This window comes from Argopecten irradians, chromosome 2 (genome assembly GCF_041381155.1).
Source record: "Argopecten irradians isolate NY chromosome 2, Ai_NY, whole genome shotgun sequence".
Taxonomy (NCBI): Eukaryota; Metazoa; Mollusca; class Bivalvia; order Pectinida; family Pectinidae; genus Argopecten; species Argopecten irradians.
Window position 1 is genome coordinate 62,565,537 of NC_091135.1, and position 21,602 is coordinate 62,587,138.

Here is a 21,602-nt window from a genome sequence, read left to right on the forward strand (position 1 = left end):
TAGAGTGGGGAATATGAAATGTGAGCTACCAACACAGTAACAGTGTCTTATCTACAAAGTAAATATAATCTGTTTACTTTGTCTAGTCTAGAGTTGGGAATATGAAATGTGTGCTACCTAGACAGTACCAGTGTCTTATCTGCAAAGTAAATATAATCTGTTAACTTTGTCTAGTCTAGAGTGGGGAATATGAAATGTGTGCTACCTAGACAGTACCAGTGTCTTATCTGCAAAGTAAATATAATCTGTTAACTTTGTCTAGTCTAGAGTGGAGAATATGAAATGTGAGCTACCTAGACAGTAACAGTGTCTTATCTACAAAGTAAATATAATCTGTTAACTTTGTCTAGCCTAGAGTGGGTAATATGAAATGTGAGCTACCTAGACAGTACCAGTGTCTTATCTGCAAAGTAAATATAATCTGTCAACTTTGTCTAGTCTAGAGTGGAGAATATGAAATGTGTGCTACCTAGACAGTACCAGTGTCTTATCTACAAAGTAAATATAATCTGTTAACTTTGTCTAGTCTAGAGTGGAGAATATGAAATGTGTGCTACCTAGACAGTACCAGTGTCTTATCTACAAAGTAAATATAATCTGTTAACTTTGTCTAGTCTAGAGTGGGGAATATGAAATGTGAGCTACCTAGACAGTACCAGTGTCTTGTCTACAAAGTAAATATAATCTGTTAACTTTGTCTAGCCTAGAGGTGATAATATGAAATGTGAGCTACCTAGACAGTAACAGTGTCTTATCTACAAAGTAAATATAATCTGTTAACTTTGTCTAGCCTAGAGGTGAGAATATGAAATGTGAGCTACCTAGACAGTACCATTGTGTTATCTACAAAGTAAATATAATCAGTTAACTTTGTCTAGCCTAGAGTGGGGAATATGAAATGTGAGCTACCTAGACAGTACCATTGTGTTATCTACAAAGTAAATATAATCAGTTAACTTTGTCTAGCCTAGAGTGGGGAATATGAAATGTGAGCTACCTAGACAGTACCAGTGTCTTGTCTACAAAGTAAATATAATCTGTTAACTTTGTCTAGTCTAGAGTGGAGAATATGAAATGTGAGCTACCTAGAGAGTAACAGTGTCTTATCTACAAAGTAAACATAATCTGTTAACTTTGTCTAGCCTAGAGTGGGGAATATGAAATGTGAGCTACCTAGACAGTACCATTGTGTTATCTACAAAGTAAATATAATCTGTTAACTTTGTCTAGTCTAGAGTGGAGAATATGAAATGTGTGCTACCTAGAGAGTAACAGTGTCTACAATGATTCGCCATAAAACTTTACTGATACAAACTTAGTTTAAAGTTTCTGAAGTAAAACCGAGACCAGATGCCCGGATATGTCATCCTGTACAAAGAACTGAGACTCTGCATTGCGGAACTAAAATAGAGCAAAGCTCTAAGTGCAATTTGGGCTGCATAAAGTGTACAATCTTACCTGACATCGGTGACGCTGGGAAAAGAGTGCGAACACTACTTCCAAGTGGAGGTGGTAGGCCATACTCACTCAGTCGTAACTTCCCCTGTATATCTACCAGGACATTACTGGGCTGCAGAAAGAGATGTAGGGGTCACTACAGTCTTATTAGTATAGCAGAAAGAGCCAGTAAAGACATTGATCAGAAGATGGTTGTATCAAGGGCAAACAAAGACATAATATCAATCTCGAGTCCTCGCCTACACAACAACTGCCTCTTTATTTCAGTATGTTAGCATCTACTGCTACAGAAGGGTATATCATTATGGCGCACAATCAAATGATACTATAAAATTAATTTCAAAGCCAGAAACTTTTACAATCGATATCTAAGATCTCCAGATTAATGCTGCGTAATGTCAGCAGTTTCATTCTTGTAGTGATCTTCAGCGATAGCCAATATTACAAAGATATAAAATTCGGGATAGTGAAATAAACGTGTGCCTAACAAAATGAAAATATGTGGGTCAAAATGCATTCATGCTAAGTTTAGAAATTGCATGTCAGCAAAAACTAATCAGTATGTTCCCACCATGATATTTCCGTGTATGACGTCACATCCGTCGTGGAGATAGCCCAGGCCTTTAAGTATCTGCCACCCCATCTTGTTGGCAGTCAGAGGGTCAAGATCCATCTGCTGCTGGGCAAAATACTCGGAAAGAGTGTACTCGTGTAAATCCATTGCCAAGAAGCACGTGTCTTTCTCGATACTGAAGGCCTGAAATTATCATTGTTTACATCGTGAAAACTTCACTTGCACATCTGTAAACCTAAATTATTGCAAATAACTTTATTAGAATTATTTTATTGATCTTATAGCACGTGTTACAGAATAACACAGAGTTAAATAGTCTTATTATACAGAATCAAACATTTACAATTGTCATTTGAATGGATTTGAAGCGTGAAGACATTGATGACGTCACATTGGAAAGCATTGTTCTATTAATATTAATACATAATGTGCATTGCGTCCTTATATGATTCCAATGCAAATCATTATTGTACCAATGGGTAAGAGACGTAAAGCAACACCAAATAAGTTGACCGAAAAGGTTCAAAAGGCACAATTGGATCATATAAAGTTTGATAAAATTGCAAGTAAATTATCGATTTGGAAAATGCAGAAATATGAAAAAGCAGAAAAGCAGCAATATTACTATGTACATTTTCACATCAGGTACCGAATAGTAAAAAAAATCAAATTGCAATTATAAAAATCCTCATCGTCGGGAATCGAAGTGAAATAACTAGCGTAAATAGCAATAGCCTAATATTGCTGGAATCTCAAATTGAAAGTTTGGAAATAGCTAATTTTGTGATTTCCAGAGAGACATTTCCAAAACAAGCTGCTGCAAACGATACAATGTCTCGAACTAGTCAAACAATCAACGAGTTATTCCGTCCATCATAGCGTCATTGGTTGTAATGAGTGGGTGTAGTTATAGTTAGTAAGTATTAGAATGGGACTGTTTGGGAGTCCTGGCTTGTAATGACTTGGTGTAGTTATAGTTAGTAAGTATTAGAACGGGACTGTTTGGGAGTCCTGGCTTGTAATGAGTGGGTATAGTTATAGTTAGTAAGTATTAGAACGGGACTGTTTGGGAGTCCTGGCTTGTAATGAGTGGGTGTAGTTATAGTTAGTAAGTATTAGAACGGGACTGTTTGGGAGTCCTGGCTTGTAATGAGTGGGTGTAGTTATAGTTAGTTATTATTAGAACGGGACTGTTTGGGAGTCATGGCTTGTAATGAGTGGGTGCAGTTATAGTTAGTAAGTATTAGAACGGGACTGTTTGGGAGTCCTGACTTGTAATGAGTGGGTGTAGTTTTAGTTAGTAAGTATTAGAACGGGACTGTTTGGGATTCCTGGCTTGTAATGAGTGTATGTAGTTATAGTTAGTAATTATTAGAACGGGACTGTTTGGGAGTCCTGGCTTGTAATGAGTGGGTGTAGTTATAGTTAGTAAGTATTAGAACGGGACTGTTTGGGAGTCCTGGCTTGTAATGAGTGGGTGTAGTTATAGTTAGTAATTATTAGAACGGGACTGTTTGGGAGTCCTGGCTTGTAATGAGTGGGTGTAGTTATAGTTAGTTATTATTAGAACGGGACTGTTTGGGAGTCATGGCTTGTAATGAGTGGGTGCAGTTATAGTTAGTAAGTATTAGAACGGGACTGTTTGGGAGTCCTGACTTGTAATGAGTGGGTGTAGTTTTAGTTAGTAAGTATTAGAACGGGACTGTTTGGGAGTCCTGGCTTGTAATGAGTGGGTGTAGTTATAGTTAGTTATTATTAGAATGGGACTGTTTGGGAGTCCTGGCTTGTAATGACTTGGTGTAGTTATAGTTAGTAAGTATTAGAACGGGACTGTTTGGGAGTCCTGGCTTGTAATGAGTGGGTATAGTTATAGTTAGTAAGTATTAGAACGGGACTGTTTGGGAGTCCTGGCTTGTAATGAGTGGGTGTAGTTATAGTTAGTAAGTATTAGAACGGGACTGTTTGGGAGTCCTGGCTTGTAATGAGTGGGTGTAGTTATAGTTAGTTATTATTAGAACGGGACTGTTTGGGAGTCATGGCTTGTAATGAGTGGGTGCAGTTATAGTTAGTAAGTATTAGAACGGGACTGTTTGGGAGTCCTGACTTGTAATGAGTGGGTGTAGTTTTAGTTAGTAAGTATTAGAACGGGACTGTTTGGGATTCCTGGCTTGTAATGAGTGTATGTAGTTATAGTTAGTAATTATTAGAACGGGACTGTTTGGGAGTCCTGGCTTGTAATGAGTGGGTGTAGTTATAGTTAGTAAGTATTAGAACGGGACTGTTTGGGAGTCCTGGCTTGTAATGAGTGGGTGTAGTTATAGTTAGTAAGTATTAGAACGGGACTGTTTGGGAGTCCTGGCTTGTAATGAGTGGGTGTAGTTATAGTTAGTTATTATTAGAACGGGACTGTTTGGGAGTCATGGCTTGTAATGAGTGGGTGCAGTTATAGTTAGTAAGTATTAGAACGGGACTGTTTGGGAGTCCTGACTTGTAATGAGTGGGTGTAGTTTTAGTTAGTAAGTATTAGAACGGGACTGTTTGGGAGTCCTGGCTTGTAATGAGTGGGTGTAGTTATAGTTAGTTATTATTAGAACGGGATTGTTTGGGAGTCCTGGCTTGTAATGAGTGGGTGTAGTTATAGTTAGTAAGTATTAGAATGGGACTGTTTGGGAGTCCTGGCTTGTAATGAGTGGGTGTAGTTATAGTTAGTAAGTATTAGAATGGGACTGTTTGGGAGTCCTGGCTTGTAATGAGTGGGTGTAGTTATAGTTAGTAAGTATTAGAACGGGACTGTTTGGGAGTCCTGGCTTGTAATGAGTGGGTGTAGTTATAGTTAGTTATTATTAGAACGGGACTGTTTGGGAGTCCTGGCTTGTAATGAGTGGGTGTAGTTATAGTTAGTAATTATTAGAATGGGACTGTTTGGGAGTCCTGGCTTGTAATGAGTGGGTGTAGTTATAGTTAGTAAGTATTAGAATGGGACTGTTTGGGAGTCCTGGCTTGTAATGAGTGGGTGTAGTTATAGTTAGTTATTATTAGAACGGGATTGTTTGGGAGTCCTGGCTTGTAATGAGTGGATGTAGTTATAGTTGGTAATTATTAGAATGGGACTGTTTGGGAGTCCTGGCTTGTAATGAGTGGGTGTAGTTATAGTTAGTAAGTATTAGAAGGGACTGTTTGGGAGTCCTGCTTGTAAAGTGGTGTAGTTATAGTTAGTAAGTATTAGAATGGGACTGTTTGGGAGTCCTGGCTTGTAATGAGTGGGTGTAGTTATAGTTAGTTATTATTAGAACGGGACTGTTTGGGAGTCCTGGCTTGTAATGAGTGGGTGTAGTTATAGTTAGTTATTATTAGAACGGGATTGTTTGGGAGTCCTGGCTTGTAATGAGTGGATGTAGTTATAGTTGGTAATTATTAGAATGGGACTGTTTGGGAGTCCTGGCTTGTAATGAGTGGGTGTAGTTATAGTTAGTAAGTATTAGAATGGGACTGTTTGGGAGTCCTGGCTTGTAATGAGTGGGTGTAGTTATAGTTAGTAAGTATTAGAATGGGACTGTTTGGGAGTCCTGGCTTGTAATGAGTGGGTGTAGTTATAGTTAGTAAGTATTAGAATGGGACTGTTTGGGAGTCCTGGCTTGTAATGAGTGGGTGTAGTTATAGTTAGTAAGTATTAGAATGGGACTGTTTGGGAGTCATGGCTTGTAATGAGTGGGTGCAGTTATAGTTAGTAAGTATTAGAATGGGGCTGTTTGGGAGTCCTTGCTTGTAATGAGTGGGTGTAGTTATAGTTAGTAAGTATTAGAACGGGACTGTTTGGGAGTCCTGGCTTGTAATGAGTAGGTTTAGTTATAGTTAGTTATTATTAGAACGGGACTGTTTGGGAGTCCTGGCTTGTAATGAGTGGGTGTAGTTATAGTTGGTAATTATTAGAACGGGACTGTTTGGGAGTCCTGGCTTGTAATGAGTGTATGTAGTTATAGTTGGTAATTATTAGAACGGGTCTGTTTGGGATTCCTGGCTTGTAATAAGTGGGTGTAGTTATAGTTGGTAATTATTAGAACGGGACTGTTTGGGATTCCTGGCTTGTAATGAGTGGGTGTAGTTATAGTTGGTAATTATTAGAATGGGACTGTTTGGGATTCCTGGCTTGTAATGAGTGGGTGTAGTTATAGTTGGTAATTATCTGAATGGGATTGTTTGGGAGTCCTGGCTTGTAATGAGTAGGTGCAGTTATAGTTGGTAATTATAAGAACGGGATTGTTTGGGATTCCTGGCTTGTAATGAGTGGGTGTAGTTATAGTTGGTAAGTATTAGAATGGGACTGTTTGGGATTCCTGGCTTGTAATGAGTGGGTGTAGTTATAGTTGGTAATTATTAGAATGGGATTGTTTGGGAGTCCTGGCTTGTAATGAGTGGACGTAGTTATAGTTGGTAATTATTTGAACGGGACTGTTTGGGATTCCTGGCTTGTAATGAGTGGGTGTAGTTATAGTTGGTAAGTATTAGAATGGGACTGTTTGGGATTCCTGGCTTGTAATGAGTGGATGTAGTTATAGTTGGTAATTATTAGAATGGGATTGTTTGGGATTCCTGGCTTGTAATGAGTGGATGTAGTTATAGTTGGTAATTATTAGAACGGGACTGTTTGGGATTCCTGGCTTGTAATGAGTGGGTGTAGTTATAGTTGGTAAGTATTAGAATGGGACTGTTTGGGAGTCCTGGCCCCAATTTCTCGAAACAAACTAAGTCCAAAACTGACTTAAGTCTAAAGTTTTCATATAAGTTACATAAGGAGAAAAACATCAGTTTTGACTTAAGTCTGTATTTTTGTTTCGAGAAATCGGAGCCTGGCTTGTAATGAGTGGGTGTAGTTATAGTTGGTAATTATTAGAACGGGACTGTTTGGGAGTCCTGGCATGCCAAAGAGACCTCTATAACAGGGTATCGCTAACCACACATCGACAGTTTCAGGAGTCCTAGCTTGCCAACGAGACCTCTATAACAGGGTTTCGCTAACCACACATCGACAGTTTCAGGAGTCCTGGCTTGTCAAAGAGACCTCTATAACAGGGTATCGCTAACCACACATCGACAGTTTCAGGAGTCCTGGCTTGCCAAAGAGACCTCTATAACAGGGTATCGCTAACCACACATCGACAGTTTCAGGAGTCCTGGCTTGCCAAAGAGACCTCTATAACAGGGTATCGCTAACCACACATCGACAGTTTCAGGAGTCCTGGCTTGCCAAAGAGACCTCTATAACAGGGTATCGCTAACCACACATCGACAGTTTCAGACTATTAGACACACTAATGAGAGTATCCAAATCAATACCGACACAATTAAAAGGCAATATATTGACGAATCTCTTACCGACAAAATGAGAAAAAATCAATCTATTACTTCAATACGTCTAGAGTGGTGCAGCCGAGTGACAGAGAATGTCAACCCTTGTACCGGAACTAGCGACAAGATCGAGCAAGTGGTGGTATCGTTAGTGATAGTAACATAACGATGGAATGCTAGACATATACAAAGTGTAACCTTATTGACAGTTACTTAATGTCATCTAGAATCGCATATTGAAATGTTTTGTAAAACAAAATGATAAAAAAGATTATTGCCAATGTTAAGATATATATGTTCGTATGATTTTGAACTTTTAGTATTATATCAGAACAGCAAAATCGAATATTCAAGAATTAAACTAAATAAAATGCTGTGAAGTTTCATATTTCTTGTGGAATTTCTATGTGCTGTTGTGTCAGCCAATTAGAGACGGTGTTATGAGTTGATTACATAATTTATTAAGCCAATAAAAATGTTTGTTACAAGGAAGATTATACACAGTGCATATAGTGTTAAACCACTTTGTTCATGCAGTGTACATTCATATATTTTATATCATAGTTGCTACAGAAACATTACCATCGTAAATTTTAATATGAAATTTTATAAAACGAGTAGTAGAAGAATAGAATAATTTGAGACAGGTTTTATAAGATAAACATTTGAAAAAAAATGAACACAACTACCGATACAAATATGTTTACAACGTGTGGCGTATATCATAAGTAAAAAACATTGCATACAGACATTCATTTGGTGACGTCATAACGAAATCCTGATAATTTTACTCCCGACATACAATGACAAAATTCACAAATCATGATTCTATACAAGGGCGATGTTACTGGATAGTACACAGACTGTGTAATATGAGTGATAAAAACATACCTGGTACTTCACAAGAAAATAATGTGAGAGATCTGGTGACGTTAGCTTCTGTAGAATGGCCTCTGTGATTGGGCGCCTAGACAAGTCAATGACTTGTACCATGACCTCCGTTCCATCAACCAAGAGTCCGAGAACTACCGAGCTGTCCCTGTAGATTGTAGTCGAGATGTACACAATCACAACAATAAAGGTACACATGAAACATACAATGTAGATTTAACTAGCTGATGCAAAAAGAATATAGATTTGTGCCTATATTTTAAAGGTCACTATTAAACTGGACATTTGGACAGGTTGTTTTAAAGACTGCTTATTACCAATGCTAGTTAGATATGTTTGAAAGACATCATACTGTGCACGTTTTTATGATAGCGGTAGTTAGCGTTAATTCATGTACAGCGTCAAATTTTGATAGAGGTATTTGCGGTATCGAACCACCGAATCACGCTAATTAATGTGTGCTCTAATAAATCCTTATTTACATGTCTTTGAATTTGAACTTAAATAAGTACGTTTACAGTATGTGTTCTAATAAACTCGCGAATAAGGAATAGTGTATAGTAAACTCACGTGTAAGGAATAGTGTATAGTAAACTCGCGAGTAAGGAATAGTGTATAGTAAACTCACGTGTAAGGAATAGTGTATAGTAAACTCGCGAGTAAGGAATAGTGTATAGTAAACTCACGTGTAAGGAATAGTGTATAGTAAACTCACGAATAAGGAATAGTGTATAGTAAACTCGCGAGTAAGGCATAGTGTATAGTAAACTCACGAATAAGGAATAGTGTATAGTAAACTCACGTGTAAGGAATAGTGTATAGTAAACTCACGAGTAAGGAATAGTGTATAGTAAACTCACGAATAAGGAATAGTGTATAGTAAACTCACGAATAAGGAATAGTTTATAGTAAACTCGCGAGTAAGGCATAGTGTATAGTAAACTCACGAATAAGGAATAGTGTATAGTAAACTCACGTGTAAGGAATAGTGTATAGTAAACTCACGAGTAAGGAATAGTTTATAGTAAACTCACGAGTAAGGAATAGTGTATAGTAAACTCACGAGTAAGGAATAGTGTATAGTAAACTCACGAGTAAGGAATAGTGTATAGTAAACTCACGAATAAGGAATAGTGTATAGTAAACTCACGAGTAAGGAATAGTTTATAGTAAACTCACGAATAAGGAATAGTGTATAGTAAACTCACGTGTAAGGAATAGTGTATAGTAAACTCACGAGTAAGGAATAGTGTATAGTAAACTCACGAATAAGGAATAGTGTATAGTAAACTCACGAGTAAGGAATAGTGTATAGTAAACTCACGTGTAAGGAATAGTGTATAGTAAACTCACGAATAAGGAATAGTGTATAGTAAACTCACGAGTAAGGAATAGTGTATAGTAAACTCACGTGTAAGGAATAGTGTATAGTAAACTCACGAATAAGGAATAGTATATAGTAAACTCACGAGTAAGGAATAGTGTATAGTAAACTCACGAATAAGGAATAGTGTATAGTAAACTCACGTGTAAGGAATAGTGTATAGTAAACTCACGAGTAAGGAATAGTGTATAGTAAACTCACGAGTAAGGAATAGTGTATAGTAAACTCACGAGTAAGGAATAGTTTATAGTAAACTCACGTGTAAGGAATAGTGTATAGTAAACTCACGAGTAAGGAATAGTGTATAGTAAACTCACGAATAAGGAATAGTGTATAGTAAACTCACGAGTAAGGAATAGTTTATAGTAAACTCACGAGTAAGGAATAGTGTATAGTAAACTCACGTGTAAGGAATAGTGTATAGTAAACTCACGTGTAAGGAATAGTGTATAGTAAACTCACGAGTAAGGAAAAGTGTATAGTAAACTCACGAATAAGGAATAGTGTATAGTAAACTCACGAGTAAGGAATAGTGTATAGTAAACTCACGAATAAGGAATAGTGTATAGTAAACTCACGTGTAAGGAATAGTGTATAGTAAACTCACGAGTAAGGAATAGTGTATAGTAAACTCACGAGTAAGGAATAGTGTATAGTAAACTCACGAGTAAGGAATAGTGTATAGTAAACTCACGTGTAAGGAATAGTGTATAGTAAACTCACGAGTAAGGAATAGTGTATAGTAAACTCACGAGTAAGGAATAGTGTATAGTAAACTCACGAGTAAGGAATAGTGTATCTCTTGCGGTAGTCGAATGGGATGATGATATCTCCAATCTGTCTAAGGAAGGCCGCTGGCATCCTCGAGATCTCAGACAGTTTCTCTTTCCATCGTATACTCCTCGGTGTCCATTTGAGAGGACTGGTTTTGACAAAACTTCTACTCATTTCTTCCTGAAATGTACTTGTCTCCTGTTGCGTTAGTTGTATGTTGCCGTTTTTTTCTGATGCATGTTGAGCGTGGACATAAGACCCAGGGATGTCTGGTACTTTTGTGTCTTTGATATGCGCGACATTCGTGTTTCTTATATCTTTTGTGCCTGTGTTTTGTTCCGGAATGTTTGTACGGTGTTTTCCTTGATCTAGTGCCATAAGTACTGCGGGGTCATGGTGGATATCGGTATTTCCCTGTTCATGTGTTTGGCGATACGAAGGCAGTGCGGTCGTTTCATCCTGCTTCTTCTCATGCGGAACATCACTCAAGGATAACACAGTTTCAAGTGACTTGAGTTTCTCCTCTGAAATGCCCATGACTGAGCAGTAGTAGGATAAATCGTGACCATAGACAGAACCTTTGATCCCCTGATGCTTGCAGTGAGCCTGATAATAATTTAGGAGTTGCATTTGAAGAATGATATCCATGTTCTGCTGAAGTGGTACACCTGGAGATGAAGGTTTAGTATCGTCATGGAAACCAGGAAATACCGGCAAGTCCTTCTGGTCACTAGCATTTATGCTGTAATTTTCCCGACTTTCTGATCCGCTGGTCAAGTCAGATGGATACCAGATTCCTTCGTCTTCAGTAGGCAACGTAGAGACATTTCGTACCAACGAATCCGCAAACGGCAAATGAGAGTGATCGCGTTTAGCAACGTCATTGGAAGGTCTACTTGTAAATTCTTGCGCAATTTTCTTTTTTCTATTTGCACCGTGCCCAATGGGTTGTATAACTGCAACATTGTGCTTTGCTTCTTGTTGTTGTCTAGTCGGAAGCTGAAGATATGACGCGTCACTTTGAAAAGGAAGGAGTTTCTGTCCTTGGTCGTCTTTCTCTTGCTTTCTCATTGGTATCTGTTGTTTCTTCTGTTGTATGTGGTTAATAAATTTGGCTGAATTTTTATGCAAGTCATCCTGCAGTTTTCTGTTTGTTACATTTGCCATATGGGGCGGTGTACATCCTTTTAACCAGTCTTGCACGGCATCAGAAAACCCTCTCTTTTCTAAATCCGGGAAAGTATCCTGTCTAAAATCACCTTTACACTTTTCCGTGCTATGAACATTCTGTTCGGTTTTGTTTACATTATATGCCTTCCCCGTGACTTCCTCTAAATTCCAACCATTTGGTGTTACTGTTTTAGCAGATGATAAAAACTCAAAATCACTGTGTCCGCTCCCTCTTGGTAAACCCAGAAAATCTCTGTCCGTTGCATTGTTTTCGTTTTGCTTTTGAGTACTACTGGGAGCTTTATTTTCAAACAGGACTCTCGTAGCAATGTCAAACAAATTTGTTGCTCGCACGGCATCTTTTTGAGGGCGAGCTTCCCATTCAATATATGATTCTTTTGTTGGCGACATATAAATTTCATCACTGTGAATTGAGGAAGAAAGATCCAGTGCTACCTTACTATCAGTATACTGCGAAGACGGTGTTGTCCGACCGCAGTCATCTGCTATACTAGAGGTCAGATCTGAGCGAATGTCATCACTCTCTGTAGTGGTACTTTCGGCTGCTGCTGCGAAACTACATAGGGGCTGTTGGCCCTGCTTCGCCGGCGGCGGTTGCTGTTCAAAATTGCCTTCTTCGTCTCTGCCGTGTAGCATTCCACCTAAAGCAGGGAAATTCTCGTCATATGTCTTCCCAACAACTCTGTCGGCATACGTACCTATCCGGACGGGTTCTGGCTCCTTCTCCGTCAACCCATTACCTTTCACCATATCCGCCCATCTAGGGCCATCATTCAGCTTGTTCGCACATTGCTGACGCTGGTTAGAGCGTTTTATCAAATCACTATTCTTAACTTCATCATTTTGGTGATCTATATCCAACTTTTGTTCAATATCAGTCGCCATATCTGTAACTTCGTCTGTGTTCTTGTTTGATTTTGCACGTTCTTTCTTTCCCTGAACTGTTACCCACTGATTTTCGTTGTGCATGTCAAATAGCGCATACAAGTTTGGGTCCACAGTACTTTGCAAGGCCGCAAGTTCCATGTTGAATAGTAGTGATGCATCAGTGTCATGTTCAATATTTTGTAAATTTCCAAATGTGACATCAAACTTTCTATCCTTGTTTGTTTCTTTTTCATTCTTGAATTGAACGGGAGGTTTCTTGGAAATAACGTCATCATTTTTCTGTTTTGATGAGACAATGGGTTTCTTAGAGATAACGATGACGTCATCATTCTTCTTCTTTATCGGAAGCTGTGGTTTCTTGGATATCACGACGACGTCACCATTTTTCTGTTTTACTGGCTTTTTCGATATCACGATAACGTCATCATTCTTTTGCTTTATTGAAGCATCATCAGGTTTTCTGGAAATGGTGTTGACATCGTCTACGCAACATGTGTCTTCTTTATTCCTTATATCATTCGATGTAACATCTGCTTTTGTAGATTCTTCTGCATTGCTTTCATCATTTGCGACGATAGGCTGTACACCCTTACGCTGCTGCCGCTTGTTTTGACGCTTTTGTATTTTCTTCTCTCGTTTCTTTGTTTTCATCATTTTTTCATGCTCTTCTTCCTCGAGAAGCTCTGCCATTTTCCTGTCCATTTGGTACTGTGTCATCTTTTCAAAATAATCCCAGAAATTCGTCCAGATTGCAACCCCTTTGTCGCCGAAACTCTCAATGGCATTCTTGACATTGTTGTAATGCGGTTTGACATCCGCATGCTGTACAACCTTGGTACTGTTCTTCTCCAGCCATTCCTTTCCTTCTTGTGTCTGACCCAGACAGGAAAGAGGGAAGAAGCACGCAACCAACGTTTCCGGTTCTGTTCTAGGGGTAGTAGAGTAGCATTTCAATGCTTTGATAAGAAATTCTGGTCCACGACATCTGATGAATTGTATCACTACGGCTTCATCGACAACTATCGCGTGTTGAGTCATACATAGTGCGACGACGAAACAAATACCTGTAACGCATGCTGGCTGTTTCATTAGCTTAGTGAACACAGACACTGCACTCGGAATGAACTTCTGTTTCAAAATGGCGTCGCGAAACTCTTTCATCGTTGCAAGACGCTTGAACATCGGGATCAGAATATCTTCGTAAAACGCAATATCGCTCTCTGTGTCGTGCTCCGGTGACGGGTTCTTCATCCTTTCTGTGCGGCTCTACAATCAGATATATAGTTGGTTGTAGTGAAATGTATGTGAAATGTTCAAACTCGTTTACTGTCCGCCATTACACATAGAGGTCGGATGTCTTGTATCCCGAACCCTGGCCCTTGCCAGTTTAGTAAATAATTTTTGTTTAGAACTACTCAAATCGCTCTTACAGTAGTGTGTTTACTTTATTAGATGCATGTTCTTGTCTAAAAATATTTTCATCAACTCCTCAGTGGTTATGTATTGCATTTGTTTAACATGCATGGCTCGGGTATGGGTACAGCGTACATGTTGTACCTGCTTAATCGTATTGATCTACGATTTGGAATTCAACGGTATCATTACAAAATACTTAACAACGTCGTGAAAGTCAATGTTTCTTGTTACATTTTTCATAAGGAATGTAGAAGAATACATGTATGTCATATTTTGCTTCGTGGTTATGTAACAGAATTTGCCTCACTGAATTGTCCCTTTAAAAGTTGATATATCATATTCAAAAACAATTTGTTATTTACTTATTTGTTTTCATACATTCTGCTTCTGTATACCTTAATGAACTGCTCCTTGTCCTTTGCTGACATCTTGCCAAGTATGATATTGAAGGAATCAAACTTTTGGGAATCGAACGCCCAACAAACTGCTGTCATCCCCGTCTGTAAATAAACAAATCTATCATAAATAAACCTTACTAATGGTACATCACAGTGTCTAAAAGGTGACGCCATCCATCCATCGGTGTGGGATAGTCAGTGATAAAGTCTCCTGTCTTATATGACAATGTCGTTCCATATGAGGTACAAATCACGCCTGGTGTTGTAAGGCAGTCATCCACCACGTTTCCATGGGATAGATGATGACTGAGAATAGACCATATTGCTATACAAGTAAACATCGCATTCATAGAGAATAGAAGGCAATACAAGATAGTATTCCCGTCCCTAAGATCAAGTTAAGGATATAAGGAAAACGTCGATTGAGATAATCAGCGACCTAAGGTATATATTGCGTTCATTTGCGGTAACTTGCGATGGAAGATGACAAACCGAGCCATTTCCCAGCAAGCTCACGATACAAGGTAAACTATCATACCTAACTGGCTTATCTCATACAATCCACTAGCTCATGTCGTCTGAGGCTGTATTAAATGACTATCCATGCAACACAACCTCTTGATTTCACGGAGTCAACAAAAATATTATTTTTGCTGTGAACTTTGAATGCTAAGCTCAGAATCCAATCTAGCATTTTTACTTTTATAATATGGCACAATTATCATATTGTGCAGTCGCAGTTCTCTTAGAACTTGTAAAGGGGGGGAGGCCGGAATAGTGGAATATCTGAATAATATCGTCGATGTGTGAGAGAAAAATACCCTTTCATATAAGGATAGGAAGGAATCGGATATTCTACGTTTGATCAATATTAGAAGAAAGGAATTTCGAAAAGGAGGGCTGAAGTTGGTTGCGAGTTCATAGTTCCTAGTTCCGTTTAATAAACGGAACTAGGAACCAGACGCGAGTTCCGTTTAAGCTTATACGGAGCTAGGAACCAGACCCGAGTTCCGTTTAAGCTTATACGGAACTAGGAACCAGACCCGAGTTCCGTTTAAGCTTATACGGAACTAGGAACCAGACCCGAGTTCCGTTTAAGCTTATACGGAACTAGGAACCAGACCCGAGTTCCGTTTAACAAACCTACTGGCCAACGAGCGGAGTTCCGTTTATTAGGATTCCTGCCTCTAACTTCATGTTCAATTACATATTATATACAAGAATCGAACTTAAAACTTCCATGAATAATACAGCACAGAATTAATCTCCTTAACACAAATTTCCTAAAACGGATCTGACAACTAGACTCCAGTTCCGTTTAAGCTTATACGGAACTAGGAACAAGACCCGAGTTCCGTTTAAGCTTATACGGAACTAGGAACCAGACCCGAGTTCCGTTTAAGCTTATACGGAACTAGGAACCAGACCCGAGTTCCGTTTAAGCTTATACGGAACTAGGAACCAGACCCGAGTTCCTTTTTAACAAACCTACTGGCCAACGAGCGGAGTTCCGTTTATTAGGATCCCTGCCTCTAACTTCATGTTCAATTACATATTATATACAAGAATCGAACTTAAAACTTCCATGAATAATACAGCACAGAATTAATCTCCTTAACACAAATTTCCTAAAACGGATCTGACAACTAGACTCCAGTTCCGTTTAAGCTTATACGGAACTAGGAACCAGACCCGAGTTCCGTTTAAGCTTATACGGAACTAGGAACCAGGCCCGAGTTACGTTTAAGCTTATACGGAACTAGGAACCAGACCCGAGTTCCGTTTAAGCTTATACGGAACTAGGAACCAGACCCGAGTTCCGTTTAACAAACATACTGGCCAACGAGCGGAGTTCCGTTTATTAGGATTCCTACCTCTAACTGCATGTTCAATTACATATTATATACAAGAATCGAACTTAAAACTTCCATGAATAATACAGCACAGAATTAATCTCCTTAACACAAATTTCCTTAAACGGATCTGACAACTAGACTCCAGTTCCGTTTAACTTAAACGGAACTAGGAACCAGACCCGAGTTCCGTTTAAGCTTATACGGAACTAGGAACCAGACCCGAGTTCCGTTTAACAAACCTACTGGCCAACGAGCGGAGTTCCGTTTATTAGGATTCCTACCTCTAACTTCATGTTCAATTACATATTATATACAAGAATCGAACTTAAAACTTCCATGAATAATACAACACAGAATCAATCTATTTAACACAGAATTTCATCAGCGGGTTTGACACCTAGACCCCGGTTCCGTTTAACTTAAACGGAACTAGGAACCAGACCCGGATTCTGTTTAAGCTCAAACAGAACTAGGAACCATATTCGAGTTCCGTTTATTTGATCGGAACTAGGAACCAGACCCAGTTTAGAGCCGACGCTTGCATATAAGTGACTTTTTAAGATTTATTTTTACAGGAATCGTCTTTGAAATTTCAGGAACATGTAATCAAAGTGAAAATAATTTCATTGTAGATTTCTTTACACGAAGCCGACAACGAAACCTGTTCTGTTCTGTTTAATATTATATGGATCTAGGAACAAGATCCTAGTTCTGTTTAAGCCGATGTTGGCCTATACATTGCCTTTAAAGACTTTAATGAATACCCTGATGCTTAATAGGGCCCCGTATCGCAACACGGGTGCCGTATAGTAATCAGGCTGTCGGTCTATCTGTCCGTCCGTCTGTACGTCCGTCCGTCCGCCTGTCCTTTTTTTAGTTTTTTTTTGTTACCAAGAAGTCTTAAATTGCAGATGTAGGTTACCTTAGTGCCCCTGTTCTGTGTTACATTTTAGGGCCAATCGACATGATGGCCGACAGAGAAACAACTTTGATTTTGGAAGTTGAAGAGTTTTATCTCTATTTCTCAGAAAGCACCAAAGGGATCTGTCTGAAATTTCAGAGGTTGGTTTCCCCTAGGTTCCTAGTTGCGTATAAGGCATTTTTGAACCGATCTATCAACAAGATAGCCCCAAATGGGCAATACAACTCAATGAAACAAAATCAACAAGATGGCCAAGAGGCAGCCATCTTGGATTTTAATATTTATTGTTTAAAAAGCAGACATACATCATTCTTTGGTAGGCGCCAAGAATCCTCTAAGATCTCTTGTACTATACTGTCATCAATCATTTCGAAATCAGAGCTTCAATTGTACATTTCATTGTCAAGATATTACTTTTCCTAATCGCAAAGCACCTTGAGCGGTTCCTTTTTTGACGTGTCAGTGTTCTAGCATTTTACAGTAATCGTCTTCGGAACCTTTAGGAACATATAATCACAGTAAAACTCAATTTAGCGTAGAAACGGAGTCGACAAACCATGTCCGAGTTCCGTTTAAGATCATACGAATCTAGGAATTAGACCCGAGTTCCTTTTAGCCCAACGCATTCAAATTCCATATTCAGTTCACGTGCTTTTACTGACCAATGCGTTGAGTTCGTTTATTATGATTCCCACGTGTAATAAAATGTTTACTAGATATTTGCATTGGACAATTTGACGGGTGTTTATCTAACAAGGAAAAGTGGTCAATGGCATTCATATCTTAACTTGAGTTATGAAGAAGAATTTTTCCTCATCTCGCACGCTTAGGTTAGCCCTGTTGCACCTCAGTTTTGGTCAAAGGTTCAAGCCCCTGGTTATGCAATACACGATAGACTGCCGTCCTCTTTGCCAGCTAAGCTTGAGTGTTGAACTCGGGAAACTTGGTCACTGAACCAGGTAGTGTTCGGCTCCAAGGAGCACCACAAGATGGAGAGGATGTTGCGTCTCTCCATCCAGAATGTAATATATAAACTTGAATACTTCTGCCCTGAACAGGACATTCAGAGCATTGGCTTCTTTGAAGGTGTCATTGCTCGTCAATGTCTTGTTGTCTTGTTACTACAGATGTTGTTTGATGAATGAGTGATTTATGTTCAAATGTTACATACATGTACATGTTAATAGAGTATTTAGATGTAGATAATAAATGTGTAAAATATGTATGTATGTTATGTATGTATGTATGTGTGTGTGTGTGCGTGTGATGGTGTGTGTGTAGGTATGTAAGGGTGTGTGTGTGTGTATGTATGTATGTATGTACATTGTATGTATGTATGTATGTATGTATGTATGTATGTATGTATGTATGTATGTATGTATGTATGTATGTATGTATGTATGTATGTTTGTATGTATGTATGTATGTATGTATGTATGTATGTATGTATGTATGTATGTATGTATGTATGTATGTATGTATGTATGTATGTATGTATGTATGTATGTATGTATGTATGTATGTACATTTGTATGTATGTATTTATGTATGTATGTATGTATGTATTTATGAATGTATGTATGTATGTATGTATGTATGTATGTATGTATGTATGTATGTATGTATGTATGTATGTATGTATGTATGTATGTATGTATGTATGTGTATGTATGTATGTATGTATGTATGTATGTATGTATGTATGTATGTATGTATGTATGTATGTATGTATGTATGTATGTATGTATGTATGTATGTGTGTGTATGTATGTATGTATGTATGTATTTATGTATGTATGTATGTATGTATGTATGTATGTATGTATGTATGTATGTATGTATGTATGTATGTATGTATGTATGTATGTATGTATGTATGTATGTATGTATGTATGTACATGTATGTATGTATGTATGTATGTATGTATGTATATATACAAGTATTGCATGGATCGTTATTTTTATGAAAATAAAAAGAATAAAAGAAAATGCTCAAAAAAATAATATTCTCAACTCTGAGTGGGAAAAAAAGAGAGAAAAAAGGTCTGTTCTTGAGAATTCAGCCAGTCTCAGTGTGAAGGTCTCGATATTCCACGTTTTCATCTTCCTGTAGGAGATCGTCAGTCCACCTTCTTTTAGAGTCAATGGAAGAATATCACACAGAACTCTTGAGCCTTTTCTGTAGTGAAGGAGCGGTTCATCCAGACTTTGTGTCAAAGTATGTATTTTTTCCCTCCTTCTGGGGATCCGGAGAATGCAGTTTCCATCCGGGAGGAAGTAGGGACCATGCTTTTAAAGGGCGTGGTCGAGGGGTGCCTATTATGGACTACACACTCGGCTTCTATTCCAGAATATTTCTGATCCGCAAGAGGTTGGGAGCTTGGTGTGCCATCAACTGCTGTTGGTTGTAGTGTGATTTCTGCACTCTAGGGAAGACATGTTCACAACTTTGTCGACGAATTGCTAATGATCCATCTAGTTCGGGAATCTGTGGATCGGAACACCCGTCTGGTCATGAAACTTTAGCTTAAAGTTTTTTTTTATTTTTTTTTTATTTTTTTTTTATTTTTACATAATTACATTACAACACAATGTACACAGTCACATAAAACAATATACAGGTACACATATATATGTATTCACAATCACATATCACTCGCGAGCACACATAAAAACACACATACACACACCCACACATCCTCACACCCACACACTCCCACCCACACACTCACCCTTACACACACCCACATTCGTGCAAGAATGTACACACAAATATTTCATTATAAGGGAAAACTAGCTTAAAAATATTAGCTTAAAGTTGGCTTTGTTCCTTAAAGAATATGAGGTGCCCCTTCTTAAAACATTGTCTTCTTGGGAAACCGTTTTCACACGGTTCATAGTATTGTCATTCCACCTTTCCAAATTCGAGAAGGCCAGATATCTTCCTCTGACCTTCATCGGCCGGTCCCTCGTCGAAATTCGTTGGTCTCTAATATTCTGTGTATCTCAACTCAAGGGGTTTGCTCGGTGGTGTACTCTGAAAGGCAATTACAAATGTTCTTCAGGGGGTTTCGTTGTCGTCCATGCCAGCTCCCACCGTGACCATGTTCATGGATGCGTTCATGGAAGTGTTAGGGGCTTCCCTCAACATCCATTGCTAGTCGATAGATTAGTCTGGGGAATATGCAGAAGATGATGGCTGTTCTGTTTTCTCTGCAGACCTTTTAGAGGATTCTGCATTCCAATGCGGTTTGAATGGCTACGGACAACTCTACAGTGGTCGCTTATCTGGAGAGACAGGGACATCAGCTTACGTCCTTTGTGCCCTCGCTATCCGTATTTCCGTATTATTCCTGTCTATAAGGAAATGCAGTTAACAATTTTTGTCAAGCATCTTCCAGGAAGGGCAAATGTTATGGCGGATAATCTCCAGGCGGCGCCAGCTGGTTATGACAGAACGGCATCTATATCCCTCGACCTTTTTGCCTCTTTCCTCAATAGTCAGTTGTCCACCTTTGTGTCTCCGTGCCAAACCAAATGGCTTGGGCCGTGGACGCAGGGTTCTACAGAGGTTTCCGGAGCATTATTGCTCCCTCTTTCCGATAGCGCCACTGTTGCCGCGACAACCCTGGTTTTCGGAGCTCTTGTCGTTTCTGGTGGCTCGTCATCTGGTTCTCCCACCAAAAACAAATGTCTTTCGTTAGAATCGGCCCCAGACGTTACCTTCACGCTTGGACATGATTTCAGGAGTCCTAGCTCAGACAGGCTTTTCTTCGGATATGTCAGCTCGCATCGCCCGATCATTTAGGTCTTTCTCCTCTGCCGTCTACCAGTCACGCTGGAAGATCTTCTTTGATTGGTGTATCGTCAGGAGGATTGATCCGGTCATGGCCTCTGCCCAGCTGATTGCGAGTTTCCTTCTCCTTGTTGTTTAGGGAGCGCAATAATGTACTATTGCAGGCTATCGCACAGCTATTGCCAGTGTATATTCTTTCCGTGGTAGACCAGAGGTAGGATCTTCATTTCTTTGTCTGTCTTGATTCGGGGGTTCAATCTGGACAGGCCTGACGTCAGCTCCACAGTGGAACCTAGAACTCGTATTAGAGTCACAAATGGGGGCTTCGGCTTCTAATGTGCCTTTAGGATCGGTCTCCATAAAGTTGTTAACTTTTAAGACTGTCTTCCTGCTTGCTGTTGCCTCAGGCCACAGGAGAAGTGATATTTATGCATTGTCTTTTCGCTCTTCGCGTATTTCTTGGGCAAGAGCTAGCTCTGCCGTTACCCTTCTCACTGATCCTTCAATTTGGACAAAAAATTGGGAAGCAAGTTTTTCGCCCCATTCCATTAGAATGCCTTTCCTGTCAGTCTCTATTGAGTCTGGGGAGAATTATCGGATGCTTTGTTCCTGTCGGGACCTTAAAACAGGGTCAGCAGGATATCTCCTCCCAGTCCATCTCCACGTTGATATGTCAGGTGATCAAGATTGCTTATGAGCCGTCTAATG

General features: G+C 39.1%; 1 protein-coding gene across 1 annotated transcript in view; it reads right to left on the bottom strand.

Moving 5' to 3' along the window:
• The window catches only part of LOC138316186 (uncharacterized), a 55,222-nt gene that overhangs the window by 22,715 nt on the left and 10,905 nt on the right, over positions 1-21,602 (bottom strand). Inside the window, exons 7-11 of the mRNA XM_069257751.1 lie at positions 14,318-14,422; positions 10,435-13,772; positions 8,270-8,417; positions 2,030-2,215; positions 1,459-1,570 (exon numbers count right to left, since the gene is read on the bottom strand). Coding sequence (XP_069113852.1) covers positions 1,459-1,570; positions 2,030-2,215; positions 8,270-8,417; positions 10,435-13,772; positions 14,318-14,422 — 3,889 coding nt within the window. The remainder of the gene's footprint in view (positions 1-1,458; positions 1,571-2,029; positions 2,216-8,269; positions 8,418-10,434; positions 13,773-14,317; positions 14,423-21,602) is intronic.